This window comes from Vipera berus, assembly GCF_964194415.1.
Source record: "Vipera berus genome assembly, chromosome: 2".
NCBI classification, from domain to species: Eukaryota; Metazoa; Chordata; class Lepidosauria; order Squamata; family Viperidae; genus Vipera; species Vipera berus.
Window position 1 is genome coordinate 231688705 of NC_138203.1, and position 15056 is coordinate 231703760.

Genomic DNA, 15056 nt, shown 5'->3' on the forward strand with positions numbered 1-15056 from the left:
TTTTCTTTTCTTTGAGCACAGCATGCTGTCATTTTATCCTAATACAGTTCTGCTTTGAAAAATCTAGGCACACCATTCATCATTATTTGTTTCATTTCATTTTTTCATTTTTCAAGGTGTTGAATTACATAAAGAATGGAAAATTTACAGTCTTGTTCATGTCAAGAAATGCATTGGGAGAAACGTTAGGCATTTTATTAAAGTTAACTAAGAAGCTACATTGAATCAAACAAAGTTCAGAAGAAAAAAATGCTACAATACAGTGATTGATTGGTGTATGATTTTTTTTCTTTTTTGAAGTGCTGCTTATTTATATCTCTTGGTTGTACATGAAAACTTTCTTTGAACGTTCAAGGTAAAATACGTGTATGGAATGCTGCATCTTCATTATGCCTTCTAGTTTCACACTTGATTTCAACCTGTATAGATGCAGACCTGCAACACTGAATGAACAATTTATGATTTAAGAACACTAACTTCCCTTTTGAACATTCCTTGGATCAACACAACAATGTTGGATTCATTCAGAGAACAGCCCATTTTATAAAGATAGCACTCAATGACCAGTTGCGACTGGGATTGTCATTGTAGGTCATAAAGCAAAGCATCATGTGACTGCGCCGATTTACAACAGCAGTCCTGGCACTTACTGTTACGGTTCCTAACCAATACTCAAAGCTTATTAACAAGTACCCGTTCCAATCCAAGCCATTCTGGGCTTGGTCTTACCAGCCCTGAGTCTCAGTAAATAAGAGACTATCTTCAACTTCCTACCCACCTATAACCCCAACTCTACTCTTTGCCCTGCACCCTGCCCTGTGGGACAGCAAGCAACCCCAGAATCATGCTTTAGGCTTGCACTGATTTATGATGGCAATCCCAGTCCCAATTATGATTGTAAGTCAAGTGGGGGGAATTGAAGTGCCCCTGTGGTTGTAAGTGCAGGTGGGATGCCAAGCATCTGAATATTGATTATGTGACTGCAAGGGCACTGCCATTGCCATATTTTTGGGCATAGGTTGAATTTTTTTCAGCACTGTCATAACTTTGAACGGCTGCCAAATGAATGATCATAAATTAAGAACTACCTGTATGAACAGAATTGCCCATTCTTAGGAACAATGGGTATCTACTCTGAAGCCATTCTGATGGCTCTAAGGTTTACACACAGTTTCTAAGAATGATGAGAAGGATAACTAGTTTGGATTCATTACTTTTTCTGAATGCTTTCCTCAAATTTTTATGGCTATAAAAACTGGATATATTTTTTTTACTGTTGGCACTAGTTTAAAATATTTTTTAAGATGTTCCTATTCCTATTGTATTTCCATTCTTTCTTCTGGCTTTATTGTCTACATATTCCACAATTTAGTTGGAGTATAACAAGTGACCAATGACAAGGTGCTGTAAAGGAACATAGTCCTGGAAGTGAAGCTGACAGTTGTCATAACTTGTTTACACATGAAATAGCTCTTCTCTAGTGCAAATTCTGGAGTACTTCAAGGGTGTGCTTGAAGTCTTGCTCATGGGTTCTTAGGTTACTGATTACAAAATGTTTTCATCACAAGGTCAGACCTGAAGTGTGATTAAGTGATTCAGAATGTAGGCTAATTTAACTTGGACAGATTTATAAGCTGCCTAATCAAACTTGGGGCTGAATCCAAAATGAGTTTCAGGAATCCAGTGTTTTGCCTTTCACATTCAGTTTTCTTTTTGTTATTATTTTGAATAGAATTGGCTAGTGTTTGTTAGCACTGAAGGATTTTTTAAGATTTAAAACCCACCAAATGTCAGAAACATAGGTGCAGACTTTCTGGTGTTGGCTTTTTAATCTTTTAATCTTCTAAAAAAAGAGGGGGATGTCTATAGGCTTTTTTTGTTAAAATAGAAATGTAAAATATTTCTTGATACAGTTTTTCCTTTCAAGGGGGTACATTTCAGACAGATAGGAGCAGGGGAATTTTACAAGGAGAGCTCCTAGAAATTATCCTACAATACCACTATGGTTGGCTTGGGAAACTCTGTAGACATTCTAGAGATGTTCCTAAGTTTCAGATCCTAATGATGCTGCTTTGGGAGTTGGAATGAAACATTTTCCCACCATTGCCTCCTGTGACTATGTAACACCTGAATGATTGTCATATGTACAATCATTATGTACACCCAGAATGCTAAATAGATGTGGAAATGGCAAAAACTAGAAAATGACCAGGAAGCAGAAGTGTAAGACAAGGATATTTCTCAATTCTTGCTGAGAGACAACTTTGGGGGAAGAACCTTAAGTGTATTTGAGCCCAGACATGCATAACAAAGATTTTCAGACTGTGGTCAATTTCTAAGGTCTAATAGCTTTTGATGAGTAACAAAGACAAGGAGAAAGTACCTAAAATCTATTTCAGGCTATTTTTTTTAAGTCATGGATAAAATTTAGACCTTGATTTGGGAAGGGGAAAAAAAGGAAAAAGAGAAGGAATCCTAAACCAGATCTCCATAAACAGTGAAACCCAGTCTTCTCACGGTAAATGATTAAAAATATATCGTAAACTAGTGGGGGAAGTAAGGGACTTTTGGGGGACAATTAAGTACTAAGAGGATCCAAATCAGTCAAGAAATAGCCTCCTTAAAGGAAACCTAACTTCTGTTTTAAAAAAAGTATAAAAACATACATGATTTAAGAATGGAATATGTTTTGGAAAATATTGATAATAAGCAGGAATTGTTTTCAAAATTAAAGATTGATTAGAGGGTTAAGAAATCAGGAGGGTTGATAAATTACAGAAAATTCCTGTCACTTAGTCAATTCATTAGTTTTAGCTGTAGCATGAAGCTCACACTTTATATTAAAATAACCAACAATACAGTAGAGAAAATCCAGATGATAGACCCCCAGCGCTGGAAAGCCCTTTGGATCCCATAGCCTGCTACTAGAGAGTAGACGTATCTGTTCCCTCCCCCCTTCTTTATCTTCACTATCCTTGTCCCTGCATTGTTGCTTTCCTGCTATGGACATGCCCAAACTCTTTTTTTTGATGGGTGTAGACACTCTGATGTCCAATCCTGCTTTGCCCCATAAAAGTGGACAATATCCCCTAAAGGGTAAGGCTCCTTTCAGAATAGGGACTGTGTGAATGCCAAGGTATGCTCCCCTTTGATCCATCCCACTTGTCAGTTTCTCAAGAGATGAGGGCAAGTCCTGATATTCCACTACTGTCAGTGGGGAGAGAGAAATGAGCAGTTAAGGAAGATGTGAGTAGCGTGTCCCAAGAAGAAGAAGAAGTACCAAAGGCAATGGCATCCCCATTGATGAGTACATGGGACAATTATTAATGGGATCAGAGAAGATTTAATACTTTGGTGCTAAATCTTTACTCCATTTTGGGGGAAATTCTCCAAATTCAAGATCTCTGTTCCTCTCCACTGAATAGTGGCTTCAGAAGAGAAGGAGGAAGTTCTTCAAGAATGCACCAGAGAAAGGGAACAACAAATTTGCCCTGGAGTCTTACAAATCTGAAAAGTTTTACTATTATTTAAATCTGATTTACATCTTTTAAAAAGTGTGTTGTGTTTTTGTGTGTTGTGACTGTTTAGGTGGTTCTATATTAACACACATGCATTTATACACGCACACACAGAGAAAAAGAATGTAGTAGTACAACATATAAAATGCCTTTTCATTATCTTTTTGTCTGTTTAAATGTTTTATGTGCACCATTTACACTTGGAAATGGAAGTGCCTCATGAAATGTAAGAAAATATCCTTTCATGAAAGCACTTAAGATGAAGCAGCAATATGTTTTTCTTTAAAAATCAAAGCAATAGGGTGGAAGAATCTGGACTTTGTTAGTACGTTTAATCTAATTATTCTTGCATTTCAAAGGACAAACACACATCCTTCCATTTGAGGTTGGAATGCAGAAGATCTCAAAATAAAAACAAAATTGTATTGACAATGATACAAACAATGTGCATTAAGTATTATGTTAATATTTGAAATATTAGAATATTAGAAATATTGATGTTTATGGCCCATTGCAGACAGGGGCATGTGAAAGATTCTTTTGTTTCAATTTATGTAGGAATGATCATAAATTGCTCAGGCAGTAGATTTGGCAAATATCGTTATTTCAACTTTTAAGAAGGTGAGCAAGCAAAACTGAAACCATCCTTCTCCCGGTCCATGGAAAAATTGCCAAAAAGGTTGGGGACTGCTGGGCTATATGACTAATGTAATGCAACTAATTCTGTCAAGTCTAACCTGGGGGGGGGGGGAATTGCTATGTTTGAGTGGTATAAATCATTTTTTCATATTATCAAATAAGGTGTCCATATGCTCCATAGCTATCGTACATTTTCTAATTGCATAACATTGTTGCCAATATGCATGAGTCTGGGTGGAGGGCCATTGTGTTTTCCTGGTTAACTTCCTTCCTCTCAGGCTATTTTCACCCAATCAGGTGATGATTGGAGTATGTGTGACACCTAACTCCTGCTTGGCAGGATCCCTCAAGAGTCAGTATTTTTTCTGCTGCTATTTGTCATTTATTTGAGATCATCCAGCATCATGGGGTGAGATATCACCAGTGTGCAGATGATACTCAGTTAGGTACCTCTGCCTGTTTTGATTTAAGTGATGCTGCAACCACCTTTTCTTGGTGTCTGGAGGCTTTGAAGTCTGGAAGGGGAGCAACAGACTAAAACAGACAAGATGAAGTGGCTTTGAGTTCAGAGCTCCTTGGGCCTTGTAGAATTGCCATCTTTGATCATGAATGAGGTTTCCCTGCCCTACCCCAGACCGACCCAGTGTGTAATTTTGGGATTCTCCTGGACTTGCAACTCCTCCCAGTTACACCCATACCTGGACTAACAAGTCCTTGTCCTAGTCACCCATGCCTTGGTCACCTCTCATTTGGACTGTTGTAATGTGCTCTACATGGGGCTGTCCTTGAAAAGTATCCAGAAGCTTCAGTTGGTTCAAAATTCTTTGGAAGCTGAAAGTTGTTCAAGCATCACCTCTTTTGCAAGAATTGCAATAGTTGCATTTAGGTGCATTCCAAGGTGCTGGTTATCATGTTCAAATCCCTAAATGACTTGGAGACATAGTATTTGAAGGACTCTAGTGTCCCATCGAGGGGGTGGGGAGGCAGGATATCTTGCAGGTCCCATATACTAGGAAAATACATCTGGTGGGAGCAAGAAAAAGAGCCTTTCCAGTACTCTCTACATATGAAATATTCCCCGAGAAAGATTGGTTCCCACCTTGTTATTTTTCCAGAAGGCCTGGAAGACATGGTTCTGTCCAAAGGCCTGGCTCCCTCAGGCTGATATGGAGCCAATCAAGTGGTTGGTACGATTGTATTTATCACTGCTGTGGGTAGGTAGGATTTTATCGGTTTTATGATTTAGATTTTTTTTTATGTTGTAAACCACCTAGTGTCACCATATATGAGTTGGGCGACCACATGCTGAATTTGTTTGATTAATTTGTTAACTATAGCAATAGAAGAGGATCTACTTCTACTGGGTGCAGAACATTGGAATCTTCTGTTAAGTTTCATTCTTTTGTTTTCAACTCATTCCTTAACTGTGTACTTCATTTTTTAAAAAATTACTATTTTTTAGGGTATTTGCTGTCCCACTCAGTTTTGTATCATCTGCAGATTGGATAAGCATGCCTTCACCTTTTCCTCTAAGTCCTTAATAAAAATAGTGAAGAGTAAAAAGATGCAGGACTTCACCTTCATTTGAAATCAAATTTCTAATTTGATGACATCACTTTAAGACAGTACATTTTTTCTGACTGTTCTATATTCACTTAACTGTTGCGGTGCCATCTATCCCACACTGAATTAGTTTGGTATGTATGGTTTCAGGAGGTACTTTCTCAAATGTTTTGCCGCAATCAAGATATATCGTAGTTACAACATTCCTAAAGTCTGCTAAGAAAATTCCCAGATCAAAAAATGAGATAAAGTTATTCAAGCAAAATGTGTTTCTGACAAACCAATTCTGATTGCTTGCAATTATCCATTGGTTTCAGATGCTTACAGATTATCTCTTGATGATCAGCTCTAGAATCCTCCCTTTTATTAGTGTCAGACTAACTGCTGCATAGTTTATTAGACTTTTTTTTAAACATAGAACGCTTTTTCTGAGTAATATAGCGTTTCGTTCACTCTCCATAATTTCTCAAAACCAATACATAAGAATCGGGCCAAACCACCAGCTAGTTTTTATTGCTATTTAAATAAATAGGAATAATAAACACCAGCCAAAGTACTGTTTTTGTTTGAACATTGCCAAGTTCTTTCATTTTGATTTCTGAAGAAAAATAGACATTTTCAGCATTTATCACAACTCTTCTTTTTCTGTTTTGTTTTTTAACAAATTGTATCCTTCAAATCCTATGTTAAATCAAGGGCATCTTCTTTAGTGAATCTTTTAAAATAATTAAGTCCTGTTTAATTTTCCATACTAAAAGCTTAGGCTTCTCTTGTTACTCCCACATGCTGAACCTCACTGAAAACTATAAGGTTTAAGAGCCAACATTCCTTCTGATATTTCACTGAATGACCCATTTTTGCAACACTCCTACTTTATACTATGTGAAAACTCTCGTCAGAGGTCCTATTTTCTGTTTCTTCATTTCCGGCACTCACAGGATTTGATGTCCCCTTAAATCAAACTAGCAAGACTGTGACTAAATATTTGTTTTAATCATTCTTTGTGAAATGCTATGCATCTCATGCCCACAGGAGTCAAATCTTTTCTGTCAATATCATTTCTGTAGCTAGTCATTGATTTGCAGTATTCCTCTTTCTCTTTTTTTTCCAGATCTCTTCCATAAACTGAGAATTACCTAATCCCTCAGGGCTCAACCTTTCTTTCAAGGTTTTGTTAAAGTTTTGGTGATATAGTTGTGGCTGTGGCTGTGGCTCTGAAGTATCATTGGTTCCCACAAATATTAACAGGAAGGGGATAATTATACTTGAGAATTCCTGGAAATTGTTCTATTGCATCCTGATTTTAGCACCTTGCAGATAGCACATTTCACAGTGAATCCAATTGGCATGTACTGCATTTGTAGACATTCATTATAGTAGTGATTCAGCAACCACTGTGATTCTTCTTTCTTAACATCCTCTCTGGCATTTAGAGAGCCACCAACTCTCATTCTTTTATATAATGTCTCTTAAATGTTAAGAATTTGTTTCAGCTGCAGAGGTCTAAATCTCACTGGGTTGCTACAGTGCAGAATATCATATATATTTTCTGCACCAGACTTATCCTCTGCTTGTCTTATGAGAATTGCATCCACTATTAGATTCTGTGTAGTACTTTTCTTTAAACTAAGAAATAATTTTGTATACTGGTCAATAGAACCTCAAAAAAAAACCCTCCCATAATATACCAGATTTGTCAGTCTGTATCAAATTTATTTTCACTTTAGTTATCTTCATGATTATGTCAGTTACTCTGTATGGATTGCCAACCTCTCAGTGGCTTTTCTATACATATGACATGTAAATATTCTGGTATCATTTAAGCATAATTAAACAAATAGTAATGTAATTGTTATTTTTAAAAATTATGACTATCAATTACCATTCAGAACATTTTCATGAAATTGGGGCAGATTTCCAATCTTAGAATTACCTGTTATTTCATGCGTAGTGAGATAGATAGATAGATAAATAGATAGATTTTATAAGTAGTTTATAAAATAAACAATATATTTTTTGCAGTACAAAAGAAAGCAGACACCAGTTTTGTTTTTTGAAATGGGTGTTAGAATATAGAATGAAACACTGCACACAGTGGTGTGTTATTAGAGGGAACATGTTATACAGTTTTGCATATGGAATGACAATGATGATGATGATGATGATGATGGAAGGTACCTTGGAGGTCATCTAGTCCAACCCCCTGCTCAGGCAGGAAACCCTATACCATTTCAGACAAATGGCTGTCCAAACTCTTAAAAACTTCCAGTGTTGGACCATTCACAGCAGGGGTGTCAAACTCAATCTCATTGATGGCCACAGCAGCATTGTGGTTGCCCTCGGAGGGCTGGGTGGGTATGGCCAGGGTGGGCGCGGCCTACTGGGTGGGCACAGCTGGAGTGCATATGGCCTACTGGGTGGGCATGGCCAGCTACATCATTGGCATCAAGGGTGCCTATGGGGGCCTGGGCAAGAGTGGGACAGATCTGGGGCTCTCTGGCAGAAGGAGGGTCTCTGGGCCAGAGCCAAGGCAGCGGGGACCATTCCCTCACTGTTTCCAGGATGGCTTCGGGGTCCACATGAAACCACTTTGCGGGCCGGATCTGGCCCCCGGGCCTTGTGTTTGACATGTCTGATTCACAGCTTCTGGAGGCAGGTTGTTTATTTTTATCCTTTCTCATCAGCTGAACTATGGCTACTTGCTGCTGCAGTCCTTTAACTTTTCCTTTGAAGATTGCTATTAGTTTGCATTTACTACAAATATAGAGCAGGGTTTGTTTCTGGTTGAAAAACACCAAATTGAGAACTCATGTCCATTCATCCTCATATTTAGTTTTTAAAGGATCCTAGTTGAAACTGCAATTATGCCTCCTTCATGTTGGCCAGATAGGAAGAAGCTACTCAAGACTCAACCTCTGCAATTAGCAGCTATCCAGATGACTTCAGATGAAGCTCAACATAAAAACTAAATGTCTCAGAACATCAGCTTTGTTCCATCCTACTTTCTGCTAAATTCCAATTTTCAACTTGTTCTTTAAAAAGGATTTGAAGGGTAGCCCAGGCAGTTTTAAATTATCATGGGCAAAGGTAGGGATAGCAGGATAACTTTGGAATTGCTCCTGATGTCAGCCCTATAAAACCAGACTAAGAAACCATTGTCATATATATCTAAAACTAATTATTAGAATAGCTGTAGTAACAGAACTGTATAAATGAAAATATGCTTCTCCTTCCTTCACTTTATCTTCATGTGAATTACAGAGGTTACTCCTATTGGTTTCTTGGAATGAGGTCAAACCTTCGTGTTTCTCTGGATTAAGTCACCTAATCTAAACCGTTGCCAACATGGTTAAACTTACTTACATTCACATTGCAGCAATTATTTTAAGAGCGTCATTTGTACTGATAAACAACCATAAGCAAATATTTTGTGAATTTAAACCTTTTGTTTTGGGATGCCTAAGTACAACTTCACGTTTCTAGTTGGAATAATACAAACAATTGTTGAAAGAAAAATCTTCATCAGGGTCCAGGCCAAGCTGTGAATAAACAAAATGGAGACTGCTTTAGAAAGAAGGTTCTTGTTTATTTAGTTGCCAGAAACTTCAGTGACAGCAGCATGTTTCTGGGTGGCTGACCACATGGTGCTGGAAGTGGTGGGCTTTTATACCTCCTTGAGCTTTTGTGTTCTTGTTCCTGTGGGATGAACTTTGATCTGAGGTTCACTGTGCCCTTTTGGTATTTTAATGGTGGTGGGTTAATTCTCTTGTGTCATGTCCTACTTCCCTGGGGCTGGGGCTGATGGCTATGTCCTGTGTTGGATGGGTGAGGAGTTGCTGGTTCTAATCCTATCACTCTGCTATTGTTAGCTATCAGTTTTGCTGCAAGGGATTTGAAAATATTTTGTCTTCAATGGGCTTCTGCCTGCTAGTATTTGCTCATGAATGCAGCCTCAGTATTTCTGAATGGGATTATCAAATCTGCATTTATACAGAGCTGGCCTGCTTAGTTTCTGTTTGGGGCTATTAAAAAAAACTGGGCCTGCTTTTCTGCTTTTAAGATCCTTTGGGGATCCTTTGCCTTTTTAATATCCCCCCAAATATTTCCTTCTCTGGAGGGGGGGCTGACTTCCCACACAATAAAACTTGCTGATTTAACTAGCTGGGGATATGTTAAAAATAGATGGAGAGGGTGGAAGAAGATGTGGAAGACCTAAGTAGGAATTGTGTGTGAAGGAAATTCTTAAGCCAATAAAAAATCCCACATAAATGTTTTTTCCACCACAGTCCATTTTTGTTCATACTGTATGTGAAGGCTTTTATTTTTAATCTTCTACTACCAGCAATAGAGTAGTATTGCTGGTAGTAGTAGATTAAAGAGTATTTTTTTTCTGACGAATGTATTTTGTAGTGAACTAATATCTAGTTGTGGGTTTTTAGTTGTGTGCTTGTCTCACACAATATAGTTTACATTTGCAATACCTGAATCATACTAAGGCCAGACAAACCCCTTGGGACTTTGAAAATCACAAAAGAAAAGCTCTATCGTATATTTTAGGGACAATTTCAGAAAATTTCATCAACCATTAATTATGTGAAGAAAATATTTCTTTTTTATATCAACTACTTGCAATCTTAATATGGAATAACTGCATGTTTAATTACAATGTATAGTTTAAATGTGTCTAAGCTCCAGACTGAATGGAAACCAAATTGGAGTTGGGTTCAATCACTAAACAGAAATGCTTTTTTTATTTATCTGGAATTTGACTGATATTTGCATTTGCCTGAACAATGTAATCTGTGAGCCGGGAGTTTGCAGATGTTAGCAAGATTATCATCTACTCATTTTAACATTGCTCAGTTTGAGAATTCAAGGTTACTAAAATTACAGTGATTTCTGTGTGGTCATGCTGTTCGTAAATAACAGAATGCAGAAACCAGCTGAAGACTGATGTCATTAATGCTCTATGGTTTATATTGCTGTGGTCTTATTATTGGAAAAAAAAAGATGTAGTTCCTATGAGAAACCAAATGTCCAGAACATGAATAAAGAAATTGCATCTTATATCCAACAGATGAATGAAATATTGGACTAGAAGACCTCCAAGGTCCCTTCCAACTCTGTTATTGTATTATTGTATAATCACAAAAAAAATTCTTTCTTTAAAGAGAAGGCTTTTTATTAGAGCCTTAGTCCATGCTTTTGAAATGCCCCAAAGCAATACAACATAGGTTTATACTATTATTTTAGTAAAACAGAAGTATCTTCCTTTGAATGTCTTCATTGCTGTTGCTTGACTGTGACCTTAGTTTGTGTTCTTTTGATCTCTCTTTATGTTTTTTTTAAAAAAAAACATAGCTTGCTGACGATCAGGGATTGGTTTTGATGACCACTGTTGCCATGCCAGTATTTAGTAAGCAAAATGAGACTGTAAGTATTCTCACAGTCATCGGCTAGAAAACGAAAGCTTTAAACTAGCACATACTGTATTTGAATGGCTTGATGAAATCATGTGTATTTTTGTTAGATTCTGCTGTTTTCCCATATATTTGTGCTAGCTGTTGAAATAAAAGCACACATTGTTAATATCAATGAGCATTAAATACCTTTTGAAATATAGTATCATGAATTCATGAAGCACAAATTGAGAATGCCAAGCTCTTTATTTGCATGTTTATTGCAGCTTGTAAATGGGAAGGGGAATATATCAAACAGGATATAAATCCTAGAAATTGTTATATAAGATTGAAAATTATTTGTTTCAATTACATGTAAGTATGTTAAATGCTCCTAAATTATTTGCATTATGTCTCAAACATCTGAACGCATTAAACACTATCTGGCTGTGTAAAACTCTTGCCTGTAGTAGCACCCTGCACATATACACAATTAGCTATACATATACTGTATATGGACACAAATGCATGCATTTTTATTGTTGCTCCTATAGAATTCTTGATTAGAACAAATGTCTGTACTTATGGTATAAAGTTGCCTAAGGAAAAAATAAGTTCAACAAAGTTTTAATATGTTTTTAAAATTCTGCTTCATTGCTACCTTTTGAAACTGCTTTTTACTTAATACTTCCCTCTGAGGTATCAGTTAGCAGGATCAAGTAAGTAAGTTGCATATTTCCATAAAAGGTGAAAGATTTATACGATCTGAAGAGAAAACAAAGTAAATTGCATAGTTCCATGCAACATTTTACCATGATGCACTTCCAGACTCAAAGAGTTTAACTGAAATCATACTTATCAGTTGAAACATTGCACACCATATATGCTTTTCCTTCCAGGATTAGGGGAGAAAATGGCTGTTGATTTTAGAGATGTGGTCCCAAGCATCTTTCATCATGGTTCTTCCAAGGAAAGAAGTCTTCCTTCCTGATGCTGTGTGGGAATGGCCACATGGTCATCAGTGCAGTGATGAGACTTGAGGTTGCCCAGCTTCACATGGGCCTAGTTCTTAGACAGGCAGATTAACTACAAGGATCCTTACCAATAAAGGGAGAATTACTGTAGCTAATTATCTGTATTCCTTGGTGCAGTTTTAATCCATATGGGATTAAACTGATTGGTTGAAACCTTTTCTCTGATTTCAATTGCTTATGGATCAAATATTAAACATATATTTATTTTAAAATAGAGATCAAAAGGCATTCTTCTGGGAGTTGTGGGCACAGATGTTCCAGTGAAAGAACTTCTAAAGGCAATTCCAAAATACAAGGTAATTTATCCATTTGTAAACTGCTACTAAGTCAAAGCTAATTGGATTTGTAGAATTGTAAATATAAAAAGGTATAGAGCTAGGTCCAAAGAAACACTTGTGTGAAAAGAATTGCTTTTAGTACAAAGGAAATCTGGTAAAAGCACACAAGCCCATTCTACTTGTACAAGCCACTGTGAAATGTCTTGCCCAAGACGGATGTGATTACTGCTGAGATGTGATCCTACAGGATGTACTACCTAAAGACATGTGCTCACTCTATAATGGTGCATCAAATTCTATTAATTTTTAGCAACATCAACTTCACTTTTTCAACTGAAATATTGTTGGATCTAGTTCTTTGCCAGTTAGTGTAATAAAAGGTACCTTCTTCTGAAAAATAAAGATGAATATTGCTAAGAAAGTTACCATTAGAGATCACATCCCAAAATACTCTTGTGGAATCAGAAAATTATTTTCATACCTTAGATATGAAATCACATTGTAATTTACTGCATGGATATGATTAGTCATATCCTTTAAAAGAGTTTTGTTTTTAAAAGTAAACTCTTCCACATTTGGGCAATTTTTCTTAATATTTTTTCCAGTTCTCAAAGATCAGTTTTACCAAGACCTCTATACTCTGTCAGCTTAACAGAATTCCAGCTGACTGGTGTAAATGATAATAAAATAAGAATGCCTTTATGTAGCTTTGGACCTTATTCTGTGGACGCTCCTGACATCACTATTTTAAAATGTGCCTAATCAGGACAGGTGGGTTAGCTTAAAATCATTGAGCTAAACATTATTTTGAAACATCTTATCACTTTTATGCTTAATCAGAGAATTTTAGAACAAAGCTGTAATCTGCAGCAAAATAACTTACAAGTGGAAAAAAAAACCCTCTCAGCAGGTTTTAGATAATTTTTGCGTCCTGGGGGTAAAGCTAGGTTATGCAGAACATCTGTGAAAGCTATTAACAGTGAGTTTTCCACCAAGGGATGTTTTAATGACTGCACATCATTGATCTGAAGGTACATTTATTGCAATCAATGAATGCATTCAGCTGTGTAAGAGAAGCATTGTCAAATGGAATGGGATTTTTAGTGAAATAAGTATAGTGCTAAATTTGATTATTTGTAAACCTCTAGGTCTAATATAACACGTTATTTTTGATTATTTCCCACAGCTCTCTTAGGTCTGAAATTGGAAATTTATTTTTATTCAGATTGGATGATTGTCTTATAACATGAAGAGGAAGGAAAAAAGGGGAAAAAAGCAGTAAAAATTCCCACATAAATCTTACAGTGTTCCAAAGGGAATATGGGAAAAACAAGTGATTGCCCTGCCACCCAGAACAAGCTCCATTGTTCATTTGTGATGTTGCATTCTGGATATCTATGGAATGCAGTTCAGATATCAACGCCTCTTTGTATTAACATATATATATATATATATATATATATATATATATATATATATATATATATATATATATATATATATATATATATATATATATATATATATATATATATATATATATATATATATACATATACACCATATACACATACACATACACATATACATATACATATACATATACATATACACATACACATACACATACACATACACATATACATATACATATACATATATATATATAATGTACTTTAACAAAGTATGTTTTAAATTAATTGTGCACTGCTAAGTACCATTGAATTTAATGGCAAAGATCCCAAAATTAAACGCCTGATCTGTGCCTGATCTGTGTCTGTTATGTAATGTCAATAAATTGTGTAGCAGCATACAGTAGGTAGGACACAGCTAGAATAAAACGTTGGAGATTGCAGAACTTTTATTCTACTAGATCTAAATAGCCAGGTTCTACCATCCTTCCTCAGGGCTAGCTGCTTACTATTCATTATTTCCGCTGCCTGTCTTCCAAGAAGTGCAAGAGATAAATTAAATCCAAATGTTTTAGGCAAATAAGAGAGAAAGGAAGAGTTAAAATATACCAAACCTGGCTTACAAAAATGCATGCAACTTTCATAACAGAGTACAAGATTATTTTGGTCTGTTATAATTAGTGAATTAGAGAAGGATCTCTGCTTCCAAATAAGATTTCAGTTCACAAAATCAAATGAAAATAAATCTTCTGGAAAAAAGCCTGAAATTATATAGAGTGACCTACCTGTGCCACAAAAGATCAAGAGTCAATAAGGCTTAATTAGAACACAGGTAAAAGAAGTTAAAGTTTATCACTCCTTTTGACAAAAAGCATTTCTTTGAGATAGTTTACTTCCCACTACACTGAAATCACAGCAGACCTGTTTTTAAATTAACCTTCTCTTGACAGAGCACAAGCCTTTGGATGTGTCTGTGTAGACAAGTTGGGTGCAGTTGTTTCCTACACTCTGTCTTCAGGCTGGCAAGGCTGCAGATAATAGTTCACCCTCTTTTTTAATCAGGCTGCTTCAAACTTTAAGAGTATTTCTTTTAAGAAACAATGGAACTAATTTTGTCTTTGATGATGGGAGAGGTGACAATCTTGAGAAGAAGCCTTAACTTGGACTTCTGCTTCTCTGCAGCTCTGGGAGCCCAAATGGCTTGAGTCCCTCC

At 36.3% G+C, this 15056-nt stretch overlaps 1 protein-coding gene across 1 annotated transcript in view; it reads left to right on the forward strand.

Moving 5' to 3' along the window:
* Positions 1 to 15056, forward strand: part of CACNA2D3 (calcium voltage-gated channel auxiliary subunit alpha2delta 3) — a gene marked incomplete at its 5' end in the record, with an annotated part of 625719 nt that overhangs the window by 462026 nt on the left and 148637 nt on the right. The window contains 2 exons of the mRNA XM_081319069.1: positions 11082 to 11153; positions 12369 to 12449. Coding sequence (XP_081175195.1) covers positions 11082 to 11153; positions 12369 to 12449 — 153 coding nt within the window. The remainder of the gene's footprint in view (positions 1 to 11081; positions 11154 to 12368; positions 12450 to 15056) is intronic.